Source organism: Apodemus sylvaticus, chromosome 19 (genome assembly GCF_947179515.1).
Source record: "Apodemus sylvaticus chromosome 19, mApoSyl1.1, whole genome shotgun sequence".
In the NCBI taxonomy this organism is placed as follows: Eukaryota; Metazoa; Chordata; class Mammalia; order Rodentia; family Muridae; genus Apodemus; species Apodemus sylvaticus.
In genome coordinates, this window is record NC_067490.1 from 3,157,252 (window position 1) to 3,175,878 (window position 18,627).

The window sequence follows — 18,627 nt, forward strand, 5'->3', positions numbered from 1 at the left end:
AGTGCCCGGAGGGGGATGGTGCCCACGATAGGGGAAGCTGTCAGCTGGATCAGGACCCCCGATGGAGAAGTGTTAGGGCAGAAATAGTTACTGTCAATAAGGTTGTAGTCGCCCTTGAGGCCTCCGCTGCATTCAGTTGGTATCTCTAGTGCAAGCACACTGACCCAGAAGTAAAGGTGTCTTCCGTGAGTCTCTGTTGCCCCTTCTTGTGCACTAGACTCCAAAACTAAGACCCAGCCTTCTATCTGGCGGCTCAGACCTGGACAGACACACGCGGCAGCTGCAGAGACTCAGGCTACACGTGTTACCAAAACCGGGCGGGGACAGGGAAGCCACAGCCCAGTCCGGCCTCACCCTTGCTCTCTGCGGAGCCGAGGGTAGGAACGAACGCCCTGTCCCCTACAGCCCCCAGTTCTGGACCTCCAGGGCCATTCTGGGGGGCAAAAATGGCCAAAAGGCCCGCAGCGGCTCCTTTAAGGCGTCTTCTCGCCCTCCCTCCTTGTCCACGTGACCCGGGGCGGCCGCGCGCCGGCTCGGCCCCCCGCGCAAGCGGCGATGGCGGCGGCGGCGGGAGCTGCTGCGGCGGCGGCCGCCGAGGTGCGGAAGGGGAGGGGGAGAGGCGGGTGCATGCCCGCGCGCGCGCCCGGGGGAAGCGCGCGCTCGTGCAATGCTCCGGGGGTGCAACGGGGCCGGGGGGCCCGAGCCGAACTTGCAGCAAACCAGGGGGCCAACACCGGGGGCGGATGAGGGGACCAGGGGGTGGGAGGTGGGGGGAGTGGGCGCAGAGTCGCACGTGCCGCCGCCTGCTGCCCCTGCGTGGGCGGTGGGCGCCGCGACCCCGGGAACACGCGCGAGGGGCGCGAGGGGCCGTCCGCCGGGCTGGGGCGCAGCGGGCGTTGCAGGGGTTGGTGGCCGGGGTCCCCGCGGCCTGGGGGACAAAGGGGGAGCGGCGCGTGCAGCCGGGAGGAGGGGGCGGGGCCGGGGCGCGGAGGCCCCGCCCCCTCCCCCTCCTCTGCTCCCGGCCCCAGAGATGCGGGGTCTGCCGAGAGGGAGGGGGCTGATGCGGGCCCGGGGGCGGGGGCGTGCGGCCCCCACGGGCGGCCGCGGCCGCGGTCGGGGGGGCTCGCACCGAGGACGAGGTAGGCCCCGAAGCCTGCTCTCGCTGCCCAGGGCCCAGGCGTCTTGGGCCCCCCAGCTGCCTGCCGGGCTGACGGGCCCTCCGGTCCCTTGTGTCCCCTCCCAGGGGGAGGCCCCCGCTGAGATGGGGGCGCTGCTGCTGGAGAAGGAGCCCCGAGGAGCCGCCGAGAGAGGTGAGTGCGGCGGGAGCAGGCCAGGCCGGCCGGACCTCCACCCTCCCCACCCCCAACACGGGATCTCGGAGTCTTCAGCCCTGAACTTTTTCTTCTCCCCTCCCCGACAGTTCATGGCTCTTTGGGGGACACCCCTCATAGCGAGGAGACCCTTCCCAAGGCCAGCCCCGACTCCTTGGAGCCTACCGGCCCCTCCTCTCCGGCCTCTGTCACTGTCACCGTCGGCGATGAGGGGGCTGACACCCCTGTCGGGGCCACACCACTCCTCGGGGACGAACCCGAGAGCCTGGAGGGAGATGGGGGTCGAATCCTGCTGGGTGAGAGGCCGGGGAGCGAGGGCGAGGGGGCGTACGGGGGCCTCTGCATGCCATGCCTGCTTACCCTGCACCCCCCGTCTGCCTGCCTCTTTTCTAGGCCATGCCACCAAGTCATTCCCCTCTTCCCCCAGCAAGGGGGGTGCCTGTCCCAGTCGGGCCAAAATGTCAATGACAGGGGCAGGAAAGTCGCCCCCCTCAGTCCAGAGCTTGGCCATGAGGCTGTTGAGCATGCCTGGGGCCCAGGGATCTGCGACTGCTGGGCCTGAAGCCCCTCCGGCAACAACTGCCAGCCAGGAGGGGCAGCCCAAAGTACACCGAGCCCGGAAAACCATGTCCAAACCTAGCAACGGACAGGTGAGAGTGTGAACTTGGGGTAGACAGACTTGGGGAGTCTCTCTCTGGGTCGGATGTTTTGTTTTGTGTTTGTTGGTGGTTTGGCTTCTTGGTTTTTTTTTTTTTTTTCCTTCTTCCGGGATTTAGCCTTAGACCTCTTGTATTCAGATTTTTTTTTTTTCGAATTTACCAATAGGATACCAAGTGTCAGCTGTTGGGCTGGGCTTCTGCGAGCAGAGTAATTGTCGGCTTCCTGGAGTTTGTGTTCTTGGGGGAGGGGTGGTCAGGAGCGGAGACTGACAGATGTAGAGTTAATTACATAGTTATTGTCCTAATTACATTTACACAAATGACCCGAACCTGCCCGGTGTGTGTTTTTTCTCTTTTGCCTCTCTGAGCAAGCTTAGGGAGGTTAGGGGTTTTTTTTGTTTTGGTTTTTAATCCCTACTGGATAAAGTTTTTACTGGGGACCCTCCCCTGGGAAGGCCACATAATGACAGAATGGGGGTGACAAGAACCCCGGAATCAAAATTATGACAAAGTTTTTAAGTGCTCCTTAAGTATGGCTTGTGTAGCCTTTCTCTGGGTCTTGTTTGTTTTGAGGGGTTTTGTTTTGGGGTAGTTTTTTAAAATTGTGTGTGTGGGGGTGTGTAAGTCAGTAACAGGGTCTCACTGTGTAGTCCTGAGTGGCTGGCTATGGAGACCATGGTGGGCGGTAACTGGGAGAACCCCCTTGCTCAGTCTCCCACATCCTGGGGTTGCAGGTGTATACCACATACCTGCCTTTTATTTATTTTATTTTTTTATTTTTTGAGATGGCCTCATGTCATGCGGGCTGACTGAACTTGCTGTGGAACCAGGGCCTTAGTCCTGAGCTACCCCACCCAGTTTCTACATTTAATTTTTTTTCTTTTCTCTTTCTTATTCATAACTCTTTCATTTTATGTTTGTGGGTGTTTTACCTGCGCGTGTGTCTGTGTAACAACTTGTGTGTCTGGTGCCCTTCAGGGTGAGAGGGTGGTGGATCCACTGGACCTAGAGTTTGAAGGGGTTGTTTGCAGCATGTCGGTGCTGGGAACTGAACCTGGGTCTTCCCCAAGAGCAGGAAAGGCTCTTAGCCACAGAGCCTCCTCTTCGACCGCTCTTGTTTTCTGTTTCTGGGAAAGTGATCACCTCATCCTAGTGTGACTGTTCTCTGGTACAAAGACAAAGTACTCTGGTCTGTGCTTGCTCAGGCCCCTCATAAAAAATTATGAGCAGCCAAGAGGTAGGAGGCCAGGTGGATCTCTTAAGTTCTGAGTCAGCTAAGCAATCAATGTTTGCATATGACGTACACGTAGCTTCCTTGTAGATGCTTTGTAGAGGATTAATGTCTGGATCAGGAGTTTAAAGACTATTCTGTTTAGGCACAACTTAACTTTATGGTTTTTTGAGACCGGGTTTCTCTGTGTAGCCCTGGCTGTCTTGGAACTCACTCTGTAGACCAGGCTGGCCTCAAACTCAGAAATCCGCCTGCCTCTGCTTCCCAAGTGCTGGGATTACAGGTGTGCGCTACCACGCCCGGCTTAGGCACAATTTTTAAAATTTTATCGTTGCTGGGCTGTGGTGGCGCACACCTTTAATCCCTATTCTTGGGAGGCAGAGACAGGTGATCTCTGAGTTCAAGGCCCGCCTAGTTTTAATATATGTAGTTCCTTGGATAGCCTAGTCTACACAGTGAGTTCCAGGGCAGAGAAAGCTACACAAGGGAACCCTGTCTTGAAAGAAAAGTATTAAATAAGTGTGTGTGTGTGACTGGGGCACCGCAGTAGAGGATGTGTCTGTGGAGCGTGGTCTTTTCCACCTGTTCATGGCGTCCAGGAATCAGGTTTACGGGTTGGCACAGCAAGCGCCCCTGCCTACTGAGCCATGTTGCTGACCCACTCTTCTCTTTTTAATTGGTTTTTTGGTTTTCCACTACAGTTTTTAAATGTTTTAGCTCCGTGACAGGAGAGATGGCTAGTGGTGAAGAACACTTAAATGTCTTTATCCGTAGTGTAAAGACTGCCCTGTATAGGCACAACTTTCAGAAGTTGTCCTGTACAGAACTCTGGAGAGATGGCTCAGCGGTTAAGAACACTGACTGCTCTTCCAGAGGTTCTGAGTTCAAATCCGACAACCACGTGGTAGCTCACAACCATCTGTAGTGGAGTCTGGTGCCGTCTTCTGGTGTGTCTGAAGAGAGCAACAGTGTACTCATAAAATAAATCCTTAAGGGGGAAAAAAAAAACTCCCAGAATCACATAGCTGCCCACAGCCACCTGTACCTTCGGTCTCGAGGGATCTAATGTCTCCTCTGCCTTCAGAGGCCCCTGCACACATGGAGCACACAAACGCATGGGGACTTACAAATAAGCAGCCGATACATAATTTGGCTGCACATCCGAGACCCTGTGCATTTCTGTTCATGTTTCTTTCTATATCCATCTGTGGAGTGGTGATGTTTACCTTTGACCCCAGCACTTGGGAGGCAAAAACAGGAAGATCTCTGTAAGGTTTGGGACTGCCTGTGATCTACCCCAAGATGTGTAATGCCTTGCCTCAAAATATAAATAAATAAATAAAATAATAAAAATAAAAAAACCCAAACACACCAGTAATATAAAACAGAACTCTGAGAGCCTTTCTCTCTCACCATTTGGGTCTCAGGGAGTGAATTTAGTTCACCAGGCTTGGCTGATGATACCATTAACTGCTGATCAGATATGATGGCTTGGGGTAGCATTTTTTAAAAATAGTTTTAAGATGTATTTGTGAGAACCCTGTCGCTGTCTTCAGACACACCAGAAGAGGGCGTCAGATCCTATTACAGGTGGTTGTGAGCCACCACGTGGTTGCTGGTGATCGAACTCAGGACATCTGGAAGAGCAGTCAGTGCTCTTAACCCCTGAGCCACCTCCAGCCCTTCGGGTAGCAGTTTTGAGCCACAACATCTGGCCCCACCCGGTAACTAGTTTGGTAGCACGCTTATTTCACTTAGCACGGTGTCCTCAAGTTTGCTCCATGTCATGTGTCCAGGTTTCCCTTGTGTCCTTGGGTGTTCTGTTTGAGACTGGGTCTCACTCTGTAGCCACAGCGGGCCTGGGACTCGGGTCCGCCTAGAGTGCTGGGCTGAAGGTTTAGCCTACCACACCTGGCCCAGGTGAGTGACATTCTGACTGAGATGTGTTGCTTCCTGCTCCAGCCTCCGATCCCTGAGAAGCGGCCCCCTGAAGTCCAGCATTTCCGCATGAGTGATGACGTGCACCTGGGGAAGGTGACCTCAGGTTAGTCACCTCTGCCCCTCCCCTCCCCGGGGTGTGTGTGTGTGTGTGTGTGTGTGTGCGCGCACACTCCGGGTGGTTTGGCAGAGTACTCTGTCCCAGAAGTTAGAGCTCAGTCCTCACTTTCCTATCTTTCCAGATGTGGCCAAAAGGAGGAAGCTGAACTCTGGCAGCCTGGTGAGCTGGAGAGGAAGACCTGTCCGGGGTGGGGTGGGGGTGGGGGTGGGGGCGGTTTGCAGTGGGGAGGGGTGGGGGGTTGGTGGGCTGGAGCTAGGAGCCTCAGACTTTAATCTTTTTCTAGTCCGAGGACTTGGGCTCTGCTGGGGGCTCGGGAGATGTGATCCTGGAGAAGGGAGAGCCCAGGCCTCTGGAGGAGTGGGAGACGGTGGTGGGCGATGACTTCAGCCTGTACTATGACGCATACTCTGTGGATGAGCGGGTGGACTCTGACAGCAAGGTGTGCTGGTGTGCTGTTCTTCAGCTTCCCTATCCGGTCTGTTCTTTCCCTCTCCGGTCTGTTCTTTCCCTCTCCCTAATGCGAACACTAGAGTTTGCCACCCTGTGTTGTCTGAAACCGTTTCCTATATCCCTTGTCTCATCTCTGGCCCTCTCCTTCCAAGACAGCCTCCTCCCTGCCTTGTGAGGGCTTGGTTGGCTCCCTTTGGATTGTTTGCTTTGGCTACTTTGAGGGGGTCTTGCTAGTAGACCAAACTGGCCACGAATTCCTAGAAAGAAAGCTGCCCGCCTTTGCCTCTTTAGTGTTGGGATGAAAGCCACATTCTGCCACACTGTGCTTGTGCAGGTGTGTGTGCGGGTGTAGGTGTGTGTGTGGATGTAGGTGTGTGTGTGCACACACAGGTATACGTGTGCAGGTGTGTCTGCGTGCACGTGAGTGCAGGTGTGTCTTTGTGCATGTGGGTGCAGGTGTGTCTGCTCCTGCGTGTGAGTGAGTGTAGGTGTGTCTGCATGTGAGTGCAGGTGTGTGTGTGTATGCGAGTGCAGGTGTATCTGCGTGTGAGTGAGTGTAGGTGTGTCTGCGTGTGAGTGCAGGTATGTCTGTGTGTGAGTGCAGGTGTGTCTGCGTGTATGCGTGTGCAGGTGTGCCTGCACTCATCCTGGGGTTAGCGGACAGCATCTGGAGCTTGGTTCTCTTGTGGTGTAGGCTCTGGGGGTTTTGATCTCTTACAGTTTGTGGGTATTAGTTTTCAGAATGTTTCCTCAGTGTTTGATGTTGACTGTGGGGCTGGCCAAGTGCAGTTGGCAGATGTGTGTCGCTGGGCAAGCTCTGCTGGGTCTTATGCCAGAGCGCTTTCCCCATTCAGCCATGTCCCCACCCCTCGGTCCACCTTCATTTATTTAACACTCGCTGTGAAGACTTTCCACTGAACAGAATAGGGACCAGTGAGCCCCAGCCCACGACTCCCACCGCACACACTGCAGAATGGTTGCAGGGTTGTGTTTGTGTGGAAGAGACCTCTCTTTGCAGCTCCACACAGGCCTGTGCTTTAGAAGCCCAAGGCCTCCTGTGGTGAGCAAGCACTGGGCTGCTACTTAAATAATCTGAGACCTCATCCTTCACCAAGTGGCCTGGGGTGGCCCGGCCGTAACACACTCCTTGTTGTCTGCTTGCCTTAGCCTTCCAAGTGGCTGGGATCACGGGCTGTACCGTGAGTTTTGTGTTTTGAGACAGGGTCCCAATATGTAGCCCTGGCTAGCCTTAAACTCAAAGAGATCCCTCTGCCTTTTCCTGCCTTTGCCTCCTGAATGCTGGGATTAAGTCGAGTAAAATCAAGTCTGTCTGTCTTTTTTTTTTTTTTTAATATAAAGTTTCAGTCCTGTTTTTTAAGATTTATTTTTTATTTATTATATGTAAATACACTGTAGCTGTCTTCAGGCACACCAGAAGAGGGCATCAGATCTCATTACAGATGGTTGTAAGCCACTATGTGGTTGCTGGGATTTGAACTCAGGACCTTTAGAAGAGCAGTCAGTGCTCTTAACCACTGAGCCATCTCCAGCCCATGGCTTTTTTATTTATTTATTTATTTTGAGATAAGGTCTTCCTACACAGCCTTAGTGTGGAACTTTCTTTTTTGTTTGTTTGTTTTTGTTTTTTGAGACAGGGTCTCTCTGTGTAGCCCTGGCTGTCCTGGAACTCAGAGATCCACCTGCCTCTGCCTCCCAAGTGCTGGGATTAAAGGTGTGCTTTTTCTAAAGGGGAATGGGGCTTGAGACTGAGTCTCACTTTCACTTTGTACCCTAGGCTGGCCTTGAATGTCTCCATCACCTGCCTCTTCCTCCTCATCTGCCTGTGAGCCGTGAGCCGATTACGGTGTTCATGGTTCTAGAAGTGAGACTCCCTTCGAGTACCTCATGCTCTTTGTTTCTGGGTGCAGTCCTGTAACCCAGGCTCGCCTCAAACTTGCCACATAGGCAGGGATGGCCCTGAGCTTCTGGGTTGTTTTTTTTTGTTTTTTTTTTTTTTAAAGATTTATTTATTGTCATATGTAAGTACACTGTAGCTATCTTCAGACACACCAGAAGAGGGCGTCAGATCTCATTACAGATAAGGTTGTGAGCCACCATGTGGTTGCTGGGAATTGAACTCAGGACCTCTAGAAGAGCAGTCGGTGCTCTTAACCACTGAGCCATCTCTCCAGCCCCCTTCTGGGTTGTTTTAATGTGTGTGAGTGAGTGTTTCCCCACGTGTGTATTGCACAGTGTACATGCCTCTTGCCCTTGGATGTCAGAAGAGCATTAACTCCAGGACCACAGTTACAGACAGTGTGAGCCAGCATTTGGGTGGTGGGAGTTGAGCCAGGCCCTTTGCAAGAGCAGCAGCATCTTACCAAGCCGTCTGTCCAGCCAGCCCTGGCTCCTGAGCTCCTGAGCTCCTGGCCTCTGTCTCCTACATGTTTGGGCTACAGGCATGTGCCACCCACACCTGGTGCTTTCTTGCGTTTTTTGTTTTTGATTTTTGGGGGAGGAAGAAAATGTGGAAGTGGGTACAGGTTCCTCCTTCCTATTGCCTGTCAGTGGAAGCTGTGGAGGGTGTTTGGTCACTTCTTTTACTGGTAAATGTCGACACACTCCAGAGGCAGAGGTGTAGGATCTCCGTGACTTCCAGATAGTGGCCAGGCTGTCTCGGTAAAAACAAAAAAAACAAAAAAACAAAAAAAGAACAAACATACAGATAGTGGCCAGGACTACCCAGTAAGGCCCTGTCTCAAACAAACAAACAAAAAGAAAGCTTGACCACGGGCCTGTGGTTCCGGTGATGGTGGCCTGACCCCCCCCCTCGTTAGAGAGCACCTCATTAACACTTAGTAGAGTGGTTTTGCTGCTGTAGTCTTGTCTGTGTGTCCTAAACAGCCCTTCTCACCGTTGTGTAGAGCCCTGCGCCTCTGTCACTGTCTGGCTCCTTCCCGCCTCCCACCCGCATCCACCCCCTGGAGCTTTCCCGGCAGGGGTGGTAATGAACGGGGCCTCAGGATTCACAGAGATAGCTGCAGTTTGCTGGTTTCCCAGCTTGATTTTTCCCTTTCAGTCTGAAGTCGAAGCTCTAGCTGAACAGTTGAGTGAAGAGGAGGAGGAAGAAGAGGAGGAGGAGGAGGAAGAAGAGGAGGAAGAGGAGGAAGAAGAAGAGGAGGAAGAGGATGAGGACGAGGAGTCAGGCAATCAATCAGACAGGGTAAGAGGAGAGAGCGCCCCCCTGGAGGAGTGGGGCCCTGTCCTCAGTCCGCAGCAGAGCTCCTGAGTCCTCCTCTTCCACAGAGCGGCTCTAGTGGCCGGCGCAAGGCCAAGAAGAAATGGCGGAAAGACAGCCCATGGGTGAAACCATCTAGGAAACGGCGGAAGCGAGAGCCTCCGAGGGCCAAGGAGCCAAGAGGTAAGCCGGCTCCTCTGCTCTCGGGTCCCCTCCTCCGGCCCCAGAGAGTAGTACACACTCGCTCGTGCATGTTCACTGTGTAGACCGCATGTGTGCACGTGCCCGGCCCCGCGAGCCCCCACTCTCACTCTCTCTGTCTCTGTGTCAGGAGTGAATGGTGTGGGTTCCTCAGGGCCCAGTGAGTACATGGAGGTTCCTCTGGGGTCCCTGGAGCTGCCCAGCGAGGGGACCCTCTCCCCCAACCACGCTGGTAATTAATTGCCAACTGCCGGGACAGGGAGCCACCAGGGGGTGCCCATGGGGGTGGAGGGAAACCCTACCAGAGCTGGGGTGTATGTGCCAGGCTTTGGGGTTCTAGAACGTGCTGGGGTGGCTGGGCGGGAAGGAGGGGACCCTTCCTGTGGGTGAGGGGCAAGGCCTCCGTCATCTCGGTCTCTTCCTATCTAAGGGGTCTCCAATGACACGTCTTCGCTGGAGACGGAGCGCGGATTTGAGGAGCTGCCCCTCTGCAGCTGCCGCATGGAGGCACCCAAGATTGACCGCATCAGCGAGAGAGCAGGACACAAGTGCATGGCCACGGAAAGTGTGGATGGAGAGGTGGGTCTGGGCGCTGCTGGCTCAGGAGGCCCGGGGTGAGCTAGCCTGGGCGCTGGCCTCACCCTCACAACCCCACCTTCCTTCGCCCCTAGCTGCTGGGCTGCAATGCTGCCATCCTCAAGCGGGAGACCATGCGGCCATCTAGCCGCGTGGCGCTGATGGTGCTCTGTGAGGCCCATCGAGCCCGCATGGTCAAGCACCATTGCTGCCCGGGCTGCGGCTACTTCTGCACAGCGGTGAGTGACCATTGGGGTGAATGGGAGGCCTGACCAGCAAGAGAGAGAGCTCAGGGGCTGACTGCCGCATCTCCCATCCCCAGGGCACCTTCCTGGAATGCCACCCCGACTTCCGTGTAGCTCACCGCTTCCATAAGGCCTGCGTGTCCCAGCTCAATGGGATGGTCTTCTGTCCCCACTGTGGAGAGGATGCTTCAGAGGCCCAGGAGGTGACCATTCCTCGGGGCGACGGGGGAACGCCCCCAGTTGGCACAGCTGCTCCTGCTCCGCCACCCCTGGCACATGATGCCCCAGGGCGAGCCGATACCTCGCAGCCCAGGTATCGGCCCCTCCCCCACCCCTCCCACCCCATTATCCATCTTACCCCCCTTGCCCCCAGACCTCAGAACCTTCTTCCACAGCGCCCGAATGCGAGGGCACGGAGAGCCGCGGCGCCCGCCCTGTGACCCCCTGGCCGACACCATCGACAGCTCAGGGCCTTCGCTGACTCTACCTAATGGGGGCTGCCTCTCGGCTGTGGGTCTGCCCCCGGGGCCAGGCCGGGAAGCCCTGGAAAAAGCCTTGGTCATCCAGGAGTCAGAGAGGTGAGTCTGTGCTGTTTTCAGGGTACGACTGGGCCGGGGACGCAGGTGTCGCTGTGGTACTTAAATCTGAGCAGCCTGCCTTCCCCCCCATCCCCGGACAGGCGGAAGAAGCTGCGCTTCCACCCTCGGCAGCTGTACCTGTCGGTGAAACAGGGAGAGCTGCAGAAGGTGATCCTTATGCTGCGTGAGTGTCTTACCCCGCCACGGGGAGCTAAGGGCCCCTGTAGTAGGGAAGGTCACCACCGCACCCGTGGTGATGGCTGTGATGATAACCGCTGGCAATGGGTGCTGTTCTGGTGCGTAACTCAAGCTTTCCCGGCGTGGCACGGAGGCTGAGTGCTCCTCTAGTGCAGGGCGGTGCTGAGGGGCAGGCACAGCTGGCACAGCTTGCCTAGTGGGGAACCCTGGACGGCGCCATGACGTAGGGCTGTCCCGCCCCTGACTCTTACCTCTTCTCTCTTCTCTGCCTGCAGTAGACAACCTCGACCCCAACTTTCAGAGCGACCAGCAGAGCAAGCGCACGCCCCTGCACGCAGCCGCCCAGAAGGGGTCTGTAGAGATCTGTCACGTGCTGCTGCAGGTCGGTCGCCACCCTCCCCACCTCGCCGTCCCACCCCCCCTGCATCCTCTCCTGGTGCCAGCCTTCATCTGTTCCTCACAGGCCGGAGCCAACATCAATGCCGTAGATAAGCAACAGCGCACGCCCCTGATGGAGGCTGTGGTGAACAACCACCTGGAGGTGGCACGCTACATGGTGCAGTTAGGCGGCTGTGTCTACAGCAAGGTGCGGGGCGGAGCTGGACGGAGGCGAGGCCGGGCTGTGGGAGAAGATGGGATGGATCCCTGGCACGGGCGCCAGCCAAAGGGCTCACGGCCCCTGTTTCCCTCAGGAAGAGGATGGTTCCACCTGTCTACATCATGCAGCCAAAATTGGGAACTTGGAGATGGTCAGCCTGCTCCTGAGCACAGGGCAGGTGGACGTCAACGCCCAGGTCAGCGGCCTGACTGCCCTTCCCATGCCTGGGTCCCTTGGCTGGCTGTCCTTTGGTCCCTGCTCCTTCCTCCCCCACTACCTCCCCTGCTCACATTGGTTCCCTCACTGTTTTGGTTGCTGGAACTCGAGTCCCTCCTCTTATCTCTGAGCGTGTCCAGTGAGGTCCCGGGTGAGCGTGGCGGGGCGGGGAGCGTGCATCTGTGGAATGCCCGTCCTCTGGCTCTGGCTGTCCCAGAAGTGCCCCTGAGCTCCTGTTTTCTGGCCAGCAAGTCTGGGCCTCATTCACGTCCTCCTTCCTCCCTCAGGACAGTGGGGGCTGGACGCCCATCATCTGGGCAGCCGAGCACAAGCACATTGATGTGATCCGTATGCTGCTGACCCGGGGTGCCGATGTCACCCTCACTGACAATGTGAGGGGACACCGAGAGGGGCTGAGAGGACTTGTGGCGGGTAGCAGCGGGACCCCTGTGCAGGGTGGGGCTCAGTTCAAGGATGGTGTTATCTGCAACCCAGTCTTCTGCCCCTCACCTGCACAGGAAGAAAACATCTGCCTGCACTGGGCCTCCTTCACGGGTAGTGCCGCCATCGCTGAAGTCCTCCTGAATGCCCAGTGCGACCTCCATGCTGTCAACTACCATGGGGACACGCCCCTGCACATAGCTGCCAGGGAGAGCTACCATGACTGTGTCCTGTAAGCCCCAGCTTCCCGACCCCGGCGCCCACACTCCACACTGTTCAGTCAGTGTCTGACCAGGCTTTGTCTCCCTCATCAGGTTGTTCCTGTCACGTGGGGCCAACCCCGAGCTTCGGAACAAAGAAGGGGACACAGCGTGGGATCTGACCCCAGAACGCTCTGATGTGTGGTTTGCACTGCAGCTCAATCGCAAGCTGAGGCTCGGGGTCGGGAACCGGGCTGTCCGCACCGAGAAGATCATCTGCCGGTGAGCGCGCCCCTGCCTCGCCCTCCCACACACAGGACACCCGAGAACTGCTATAATTATGTTGCCACTGGGGGGGGGTGGACATAAGGGACTCTCAGGGCGACCCTCAGCGGTCAAGGGAGCCTATGGCCAGGCCTGACACACCGGGTTCAGTCCCTGGACCCACACGGAGCAAGCCCAGTCCTCTAGGTTGTCCTCTGACACACTCACACGGCATGACACTCACAATTGAAAACAGCTGAGGGCAGGGTGCAGCGGCCCACACCTGTGATGTCTGCACGCAGGAGGCAGACAGTTGATTTTTTGAACTTAAGGCCAGCCAGGTTTGTATCTATGTAGTGAGTTCCAAGCCAACAAGGGCCACATAGTGAGACCTTATCTTTTAAAAAAAAAAAAAAAAAAAAAAAAAAAAGCCGGGCAGTGGTGGCGCACGCCTGTAATCCCAGCACTTGGGAGGCAGAGGCAGGTGGATTTCTGAGTTCGAGGCCAGCCTGGTCTACAGAGTGAGTTCCAGGACAGCCAGGACTACACAGAGAAACCCTGACTCAAAAAACCAAAAAAAAAAAAAAAAAGGGAAAAGAGAAAGAAAAGGACATGTTTCCCAAGCCTTAGAGGTAACTGAGGCGGGAGGATTTCAAGTTTGAGCCGCCCAGATAAGAATTTCAGAGAGGAGCTGGGTGTCACCTGTGACCCCTCCTGTTCTGAAGACTGAGGAGGAAGGCCTACCTCTTGAGCCTGCTGTTGGAGAGCAGCATTTGTAACATAAGGAGACTCAGACCTTAGAAAAGGAAAAACAAACGGGCCAAACCGAATACAAATACAACCCCAAGGCCAGTATGAGGCGGCCCTGCTGCTGACCATGCGTGCCGAGGTCAAGCCATGAGCCCACCAAGAGAGAGCTGCCTCCCAAAGATTGCCCTCTGACTTTACATCTACATTATATCTCACACACACACACACACACACAGCTGCCTCCCGAAGCTTGCTCTCTAACTTTATACATCTACATTCTCTCTCTCTCTCTCTCTCTCTCTCTCTCACACACACACACACACACACACACACACACACACACACACACTCACAAAGGTTTCCAAGCCAGGTGTAGTGGTGTAGACCTTTAATCTCACTACTCTGGAGATAGAGGCGGGCTTCTTGCTGGGTTCCAGGGCTGCACGGGGAGATGCTGTCTCAAGAATGGAGGGCGAGGGAGGGCACCAGGAGTGTTGACTTTCTTTGAGGGGAAGCTGTTTGTTTGTTTGTTTGTTTGTTTGTTTTGTTTTTTGGATTTTTTTTTTTTTTTTTTTGAGACAAGGTTTCTCTGTGTAGCCCTAGCTGTCCTGGAACTCACTCCATAGACCAGACTGGCCTTGAACTCAGAAATCTGCCTGCTTCTGCCTCCCAACTGCTGGGATTACAGGTGGGCCGCCACCACCGCCTGGCTGTTTGTTTGTTTTGTTTTGTTTGTTTGAGACATGGTCTCTATGTAGCCCTGGCTATCTTGGAACTCACACTCTGTAGACCAGGCTGGCCTCAAACTCTCAAGAGATCTTTATGCTTCTGCCCCTGAGTGCTGGGATTAAAGGAGTGCATCATTATGCCCAGAAAGGACTGTGACCTTTTATATTAGCACTCTGGAGGCATAGGGGTGGAGTGGAGTTCCAGGATAGCCAGAGCCACCGAATGAGACTGCTTCCCGCCTCCCTTCCCCTGCCCCCCAAAAAAGCAAGGAGAAAAAGGAGTCTGGAGAGATGGCTCAGTGGTTTCAAAGCACTGATGCTATTGCAGAGCAGCCACATGGTGGCTCACAGCCGTCTATAGCTTCAGTTCCAGAAGACCCATGCCTCCTTCTGACCTCTGTGGGCACCAAGCACTCATGTGAGGCACATACGTGCAGGCAAAATAGTCATACATGTAAAATGATAAGATTTTTTTTCAGATGAGCAGATATGTAAGTTTGTAATACAAGTGTGTTCTGTGCAAGCTGAGTACTTTGGTCTGTGTATGTCCTTACGTCATCTAAGGAGGCAGAGGCAGGAAGATCATAATTTCACGATTAAGGCCAGCAGGGGTATTGTAGCAAGACTCAGTCTCCAACTAAATTTGTAAGTCCAGAGTCCAGCAGGGTGGTGACATATGCCTCTAATCCTAGCACTCAGGAGCCAGGGCGGGAGAGCGGAGAGTCCAGTCGTTCTCAGATATCTCACAAATTGGGGCCATCCGGGGCTATGTGATGCTGCATCTCACAAAGGAATAAAAAGGGGTGGGGCTGGAAACCTAGCTCGGTGGTAGAGCTTTATTGCCCTCACATACTCAGTGCTGCTGGCTCAGTCTGCAGTCTCACCGAGACACGAGGAAAACCCACTCACTATGTGGGACATAACTTTCTTAGCTGAGATTGTTTTCCTTGGAGTCTTACTTTGGTTTTTTGTTTTGTTTGTTTTCAAGAAAGTCTCACTGCGTGTGCTGGGACTAAAGGTGCCACCACCCCAGCACCCTTACACCAAGGAATCCTCCCCTCAGAAATGCTCTGGCCCCTACTGTAACTTTATCTGCCCCTTGTGTAGGGATGTAGCCCGAGGCTATGAGAATGTGCCCATCCCCTGTGTCAACGGTGTGGACGCGGAGCCATGCCCCGAGGACTACAAGTACATCTCTGAGAACTGTGAGACGTCCACCATGAACATCGACAGAAACATCACCCACCTGCAGGTGAGGCTCCGGCCACTGGACTGAAAGGAGCCTGATGTGGGGGTGCCTCCACACCAGGGTGGGGGGCTCAAGGGGGCGCACCTCACTCACTCACTCACACCCACTCCTCCCCGCCCAGCACTGCACGTGTGTGGATGACTGCTCCAGCTCCAATTGCCTGTGTGGTCAGCTTAGCATCCGATGCTGGTATGACAAGGTGCGTGTCCCTCACCTGGCCACTCCCGCCAAGGAGCCAGGACCCTGCTCTGTTGGGGAAGAGACACAGGGTGTAGCAGGAAACCCTGGTACCCTGCCAGGAATACGATGGGCCTCTCTGCTTGGGTATATGCAAATGGACTCTGATGCCCGCCTGCACACTGCCTGGTCTCTGACCTCAGCCTGTAGACTCTGCACCTTGCACTACTGCTCTGGGCTGGGGTCAGAGTGGAGTTTCCTGTGGAGTCCTCTGGGTCCTGGGCAGCTGAAATGGGCCCCACAGAGAAACCACTGTCCCCTCCCTCGCACCCCAGGACGGGCGGCTGCTCCAGGAGTTTAACAAGATCGAGCCCCCCCTGATCTTTGAGTGTAACCAGGCATGCTCCTGCTGGAGAAGCTGCAAGAACCGCGTGGTGCAGAGCGGCATCAAGTGAGGCGCGCGCCCCGGCACCCTGCCTCGCCTCCGCCTCCCCTCCCCGGGCCCCCCCCAGGTGTCCCACACTCAATATGACTTCCTGTCCACCTCTAGGGTGCGGCTGCAGCTCTACCGGACTGCCAAGATGGGCTGGGGGGTCCGTGCCTTGCAGACCATCCCCCAGGGCACTTTCATCTGCGAGTAAGTGCACGCTGAGGTGTGGCACGTGAGGCCCCACTCCGACCTCCTGCCTCCTGAGCTGAGGACAGAGCCCCACTCTGTGAACCCCAGAGCTCCGTGTCACCGTGCACGTCTTTATCCACCCGCCAAGTGTATTTCCAGACATCATGGCCCCCATTCCTTTCACACTGCCTAGATGTGCATCCTGTGGCCAGCAGACCTAGGTTTGAGCTGTGCTCTGTTGTGTGTCCTCGGCCACTTCACCTCTCGGAGCCTTACTCGCCTTACCTGTAAAGTGGAGAGTAGCTTCTTCCTGTGCCCCTCCTCCCCTCTGCCGGCAGACTCACCTAGGTTCTCTGTGGCCTTTAGAGCAGAGCCCTTCACCTGCTCCGCGGTCCGCCTTGTTTCTTCCTCTGTTCCCTTCTCAGACACCCACTCACTGCAGGCAGTTCCTCTGCCAGCCACATGGGGCATCCTCACGGCTGATGTGGCTGTGCAGGCCCCACCACCTGTGTGACAGTTCTGGTGCACACATGTCCCCGTGTCTAAGCCTGGCAACTTTCCAGCCAGCCACTGGGGATGCTAACCCCCAGAACACATGCTCACGCCCTCCTCCATCATCTCCCACCATGCCTGTGAGGGTCTTGCAGGCTCTTTCCCCCCAAGCCCCACCCAGACAGGGCCTCTCCTGCCTGTCCACCTGCTGTTCCAGCTGCACAGGGGACCCCTAGTGACCGGCCATGTCCTGCATCCTGGGCTCTGAGAACTGAGACGGGAGGAGGGGCTGGGAGCCCTGCTCACACACAGAACTGAAGTTTGTGTCCAATAGGTACGTGGGGGAGCTGATCTCTGACGCCGAGGCTGATGTGAGAGAGGATGATTCTTACCTCTTCGATTTAGACAACAAGGTGGGAAGCAGCACCGATGTCCTCTACTACCAAAGGCTGCTTTCTGCAGCCACCGGGGACATCTGGGAGTGGAATCCTGGGTGGAGAGACTGGGTGTCACTGCAGGAAAACTAGCCAGGCAAGTGGGTAGAGGTGGGTATTAAGAACACTGTGTCCCCCTCCCTCAGGATGGTGAGGTTTACTGCATTGATGCCCGTTACTATGGCAACATCAGCCGCTTCATTAACCACCTGTGTGACCCCAACATCATCCCTGTCCGGGTCTTCATGCTGCACCAAGACCTGCGGTTCCCACGCATTGCCTTCTTCAGCTCCAGGGACATCCGGACCGGGGAGGAGCTGGGGTGAGGAGCCAGCCTGAGGGGACTGACAGCCTTGGGGATCCTGTGGAGAGCTTGTTAAAAGTGTGTAAGGTGGTGGTATACCTGAGGCAGGAGGATCACAGAGTCTGGGCTACAGGGTGAGACCCTATGTCTAGAGAAGTCCAGCCAGCCTGGTATCACACGCCTTTCACTCCGGCATGTGAGAGAGCTTGAGGCAAAAATAACCACGGATTCCAGGACAGCCTGGGCCATCTAGAGAGTTCCAGGACAGCCTGGCCCATCTAGAGAGTTCTAGGACAGCCTGGCCTACAGTGAGAGACCCTATCTTAAAAACAAACAAGAAACAAGAAAGTCGGTAGGGCTGGGGGGGTGGCAGGGTGGTTGAGTACTTTGGAAGTGTGCTAGGCCCTGGGTTATATCCCACCTCCCACAGAGCCTCCGGAGATTGTGGTCACAGGCTGGGAGGCCGGAAGCCTGCATTTATGATAGTTCTCTGGGAGTGTGAGTCGAAGACCCAACGAGGACTTGAAGTCCATCTGGAGGAGTGGTCGTGTGGAGGGAGGTGGTCCCTCCTAGAGAGAGGCCCCTGTGGTTCTTTGAGATGGGTTTTGAGTGTCTGGATCCATGGGCCAAGAGCTCCTGTGTTTCCTCTGCCAGATTTGACTACGGTGACCGATTCTGGGACATCAAGAGCAAATATTTCACCTGCCAGTGCGGCTCTGAGAAGTGCAAGCATTCAGCAGAGGCCATCGCCCTGGAGCAGAGCCGCCTGGCCCGGCTGGACCCCCACCCGGAGCTGCTCCCTGACCTCAGCTCTCTGCCCGCTATCAACACCTGAGGACTCTTAAAATCCAGGCCGGGGCACTGCCCTTCAGACATTCCTCCATCAGAGACCCCAGTAAGGCCCGGAAGGTGTACAGCCCCTCTCCCAGAGCTGGTTTCTCACTGGGAGTGAGTGACTTCAGGGCTGGCCTACCACTGAGCCTGGCCTCAGTTTGCTGATTGAAGTTGGGCCTCTGCCAATTGATTTTCTGTGTTCTCAATAAATGTTGGGTTTGGTAATAAACTCCTGTGACTGTTTTGGGATGAGGACTGCGGGGCTGAGGGGACAGGTGGGTAGGAAGCAAGCTGTGGGCTGCTCCCTGGTGGGAGAGGAGCCATGGGACACCCGCTGGCCACAGGGGTTTAAGGAAAGGCAAATCACAGCCTAGAGGTTTGGGCGTGCCACAGCTGAAGTACTCTGAATAGTTAGCCAGTGTTTTCTTATCAAAATACTCCACTTTCTTCCTGCTGCTGTGGCAGACCCCGCAGGCAGGCAAGCAGCTCCCGGGGGCCCATTTTTGGGCCCGTACTCCTGGGCTGGTCAAGGGTTGAGATCTGAAAAAGGAACTG

At 55.7% G+C, this 18,627-nt stretch overlaps 1 protein-coding gene across 10 annotated transcripts; it reads left to right on the plus strand.

Annotated features, from left to right (window-relative positions):
- The first annotated feature begins 510 nt into the window (after positions 1 to 510).
- On the plus strand, positions 511 to 18,301 carry Ehmt2 (euchromatic histone lysine methyltransferase 2). Of its 10 annotated transcripts, none has more exons than XM_052163203.1 (28): positions 511 to 597; positions 1,244 to 1,310; positions 1,421 to 1,627; positions 1,725 to 1,981; positions 5,184 to 5,265; positions 5,402 to 5,439; positions 5,564 to 5,719; positions 8,810 to 8,953; positions 9,037 to 9,151; positions 9,300 to 9,401; positions 9,600 to 9,748; positions 9,841 to 9,984; positions 10,068 to 10,303; positions 10,386 to 10,568; positions 10,643 to 10,752; positions 11,042 to 11,148; positions 11,230 to 11,352; positions 11,459 to 11,560; positions 11,868 to 11,972; positions 12,099 to 12,253; positions 12,336 to 12,503; positions 15,071 to 15,215; positions 15,334 to 15,411; positions 15,725 to 15,840; positions 15,940 to 16,026; positions 16,835 to 16,913; positions 17,081 to 17,256; positions 17,893 to 18,301. In XM_052163203.1, the coding sequence occupies exons 1-28, from the start codon at positions 556 to 558 to the stop codon at positions 18,071 to 18,073; spliced, it is 3,654 nt and encodes a 1,217-aa protein (XP_052019163.1). In that variant the 5' UTR covers positions 511 to 555; the 3' UTR covers positions 18,074 to 18,301. The 10 variants fall into 10 exon arrangements, 9 of the variants coding, with proteins under 9 accessions (XP_052019163.1, XP_052019164.1, XP_052019165.1 ...); XM_052163204.1 differs by having other exon boundaries at positions 10,670 to 10,752; XM_052163205.1 differs by lacking the exon at positions 9,300 to 9,401 and having other exon boundaries at positions 10,670 to 10,752.
- The last annotated feature ends 326 nt before the right edge of the window (positions 18,302 to 18,627 follow it).